Source organism: Zingiber officinale, chromosome 6A, assembly GCF_018446385.1.
Source record: "Zingiber officinale cultivar Zhangliang chromosome 6A, Zo_v1.1, whole genome shotgun sequence".
In the NCBI taxonomy this organism is placed as follows: domain Eukaryota; kingdom Viridiplantae; phylum Streptophyta; class Magnoliopsida; order Zingiberales; family Zingiberaceae; genus Zingiber; species Zingiber officinale.
Window position 1 is genome coordinate 138,190,132 of NC_055997.1, and position 2,806 is coordinate 138,192,937.

The 2,806-nt window shown below is 45.9% G+C and overlaps 1 protein-coding gene across 1 annotated transcript; it reads left to right on the forward strand.

Moving 5' to 3' along the window:
- Window positions 1-298: 298 nt before the first annotated feature.
- LOC121994477 lies at window positions 299-1,572 on the forward strand. The gene has a single exon (XM_042548493.1). The coding sequence runs from the start codon at window positions 366-368 to the stop codon at window positions 1,194-1,196; it is 831 nt and encodes a 276-aa protein (XP_042404427.1). The 5' UTR covers window positions 299-365; the 3' UTR covers window positions 1,197-1,572.
- The last annotated feature ends 1,234 nt before the right edge of the window (window positions 1,573-2,806 follow it).

A 2,806-nucleotide genomic window follows, 5' to 3' on the forward strand; every position in this document is an offset into this window, starting at 1 on the left:
TCAATAATACATTAACAACCCTTTGAGTTCCCATATTGAGTTTCCAAACCTCTACCAACTACCGAAATGGTGGTAGCATAAATAATTTTTTAAAAGATAATATAAAAATAAATAAATAATATTGACCTAGCAATATTTCTATTGACACTTTTATTTGCCATAATTTTTTTATGGCGTATAAAGTTTTTTTTTAAAATAAAAACAAACAGAGTTAATACAATTCAAAATAAAAAAAAGGGATACAATCTCAGTCCCTATTTAGCCATTCCGTAGCCGAGCCACATGGTTCCTTAATTAATCAACCAAAGGAATTGGGATTCCTCTCTCGCTTCTCCATCTCGCCGGCAGTCCCCGTCCCAGCCCATATGGCCACGGGGTGGTTGCGCTCCCTGCATTGCAAGTCTAACTCCGTCGACGACGTGGTTTACTCCCGGACGCCGTCGTCGTGTTCGTCTTTGGCCAGGAAGCCGCTCCTCTCCTCCGTCTCCTGCGGCCAAGCCTCTCACGCCGTCAGGGACGTCATCCCCTCGTCGCCGTCGAAGCCGAAGGCCAAGAGGTCGATGGCGAAGACCAAGGCTAAGCAGAGGCCTGCCCGCCCGCCGCCCTCGCCGGCGACGGGGCCGCGCGCCGCCGCGGTGCCCTTCCCGACGCTCGAGGATCTCCCCGCCGGCCAATCGTCCCGCCGCGTGGTCGAGATCATCTTTTCCTCCAGCTGGTCCTCCTCCTCCTGCGGCGGCAGCGGCGCCGCCTTCCCGGGGGAGATCGAGATGCTGTTCCGGGTCCACAACCCGGCGCGGGCGGTGGCCCGGTTCGAGGAGTGCCGCGCGGCGGCACGAGCACGAGCCGACGACGTACGCTGCGCAGCTGACGGGAACGAGATGCTGCGCTTTCACTGCGGCGGCGGCGGCGCCGGTGGTGGGGTCTATGACGCCGGCGTGGTGCGCAGCTCGGTGTGGTCAGGGGGGAAGAAGGTGGAGGGCGTGAGGACCTTCTCCGGGAGCGGAAGAGCGCATGCTAGCGGGGGTGGCTCGGCCGGGCGGCGTGGGATGCTGGTGTGCCGAGTGGTCGCCGGCCGGGTCAGGGCCGAGCCAGAAAACGAGTTGGAGGCCGAATCGGTCAGCCTCACTTGCGGGGAGCTCGTGGTATTTGATCACCGTGCGGTGCTCCCTTGCTTCCTCATCATCTACAAATTCTAAACAAGACTTCTAATCCACCATTAACTCACTTTTCTTTCTTTTCCGAATCAAAATCTCACCATTTCTTTGAGACTTTCGACTCCTTGGCGCCTCGGTGATTCAGGAGATTGTGTGTCCTAATGTTGTAAAAAAATTGGCCCTTTTCTTCTTCAAGTGAGCACGGAAACTATTTTCCATCTCGTGCTTTTTGTTTTTTTTAGCATCTACGTTTGTCTCTTTGTTGTGGGTTAAGTATGTTTGTGTCATACTTTTCTGTGCTTGTAAGAAATTTGGCTCTTTTTTGTTGGAGTTTTTCCCCTTCTTGCTGGATTTGTTTGGTGTTATGTAGAACATATGAACTTGTCCGGTGAAATGGCAGGAACAAGCTTTTAGCAGCTACAATGACAGATCCCACTTACTTTGTTCTCTAATTTCCAATATTAAATCTAATTCAGAATGGAGTCTTGAATCTGCAGGAAGAAGACAAGCAGGTGTTTCTGACTACTATCATTACTGACTTCTGAAAATTTTGAAGCCGAGAAGGAGAGAAGAAGAAGAAGAAGAAGAAACCAAACCTTTGAATTGAGAGGCCAACTTCTCCTTTCTTTTAATATATATTTTTTAATCTTTCTTCGTAATTGCTAACCTACATGATGGTTTCCTTACCTTTACTCAGGCATGTCTCCTCGACCATGCTCCTTACTCATTGCTTGTTTTTCTCAACACAAACATTTGTTTTGATCCATGTTAAAGGGCAGCAACATTCTCTTGATTTAAGAGACAAACATAAAAAGGATTACCACAAACTCTTAGCAGTGAAACAGTAGAAGTTTCTGATGTTATCATGGCTGCACAGGCTAAATTCTGAAGTTCATAGGCTGGATATGTGAATTGGTCCCACCAACAACTCTTCCAACACCCATTTATTTGCTGCAGGATGCTACAGTAGTCAAAGTGTCTTGTATACTCGAGTAGGCAGGCAAAACTTTCACAGAACATGTGGATTTGGTCTGTAGATTTGTTTCTGGATAATGCATATATCATCATAGCTGCACAGGAAAAACAAACAGATTTTATATATATATATCTATATATCAGTTTTTTTTTTTTTTTTGGATAACATCAATTTGACCGATCATATTAGCGTTGAATTAACAGCCCAAAAATGTTGACACAACTCAAAATGATTAGTCTGTGGCGTTGGTGTACGATACTGCTGCTGGTCAAGTTCAATGCGTAGCTGTATCAGCTGGAGCACAACCTCATTAAAATGCTCAGTAGTCAAGTCAGTCGTCTTTAGGCATATTTGAGAAAGACATGGATGGGACCACTCTGGTCCAGATGCTTCAAAATGTGAGTTCATTGACCATCCCTGAATCTATCAAAATATAAATGGCAGCATTTGTTTGAATGTGTTAAGTATTGATTGAAAGCTCAGGTGGGTTTTAAGTATCATTTTGGTTTTTTGCATGCCCAAAACCATAATTAGTGATGTCAGTCAGCTATGTAATAGCAAGTTGTGTTTGAATGATGATGGCTTTCAGATTGCATATGCTTTCTTGTGTTAGTTCATCCAACACAATAGTTCTTCTTCATTTATGATGACGATTAGGGTCTTGTGATTGGGAAGT

Bases quoted from the DNA above. Each gene is read 5' to 3' on its own strand.
- LOC121994477 (XM_042548493.1), top strand. From the start codon at position 366: ATGGCCACGGGGTGGTTGCGCTCCCTGCATTGCAAGTCTAACTCCGTC.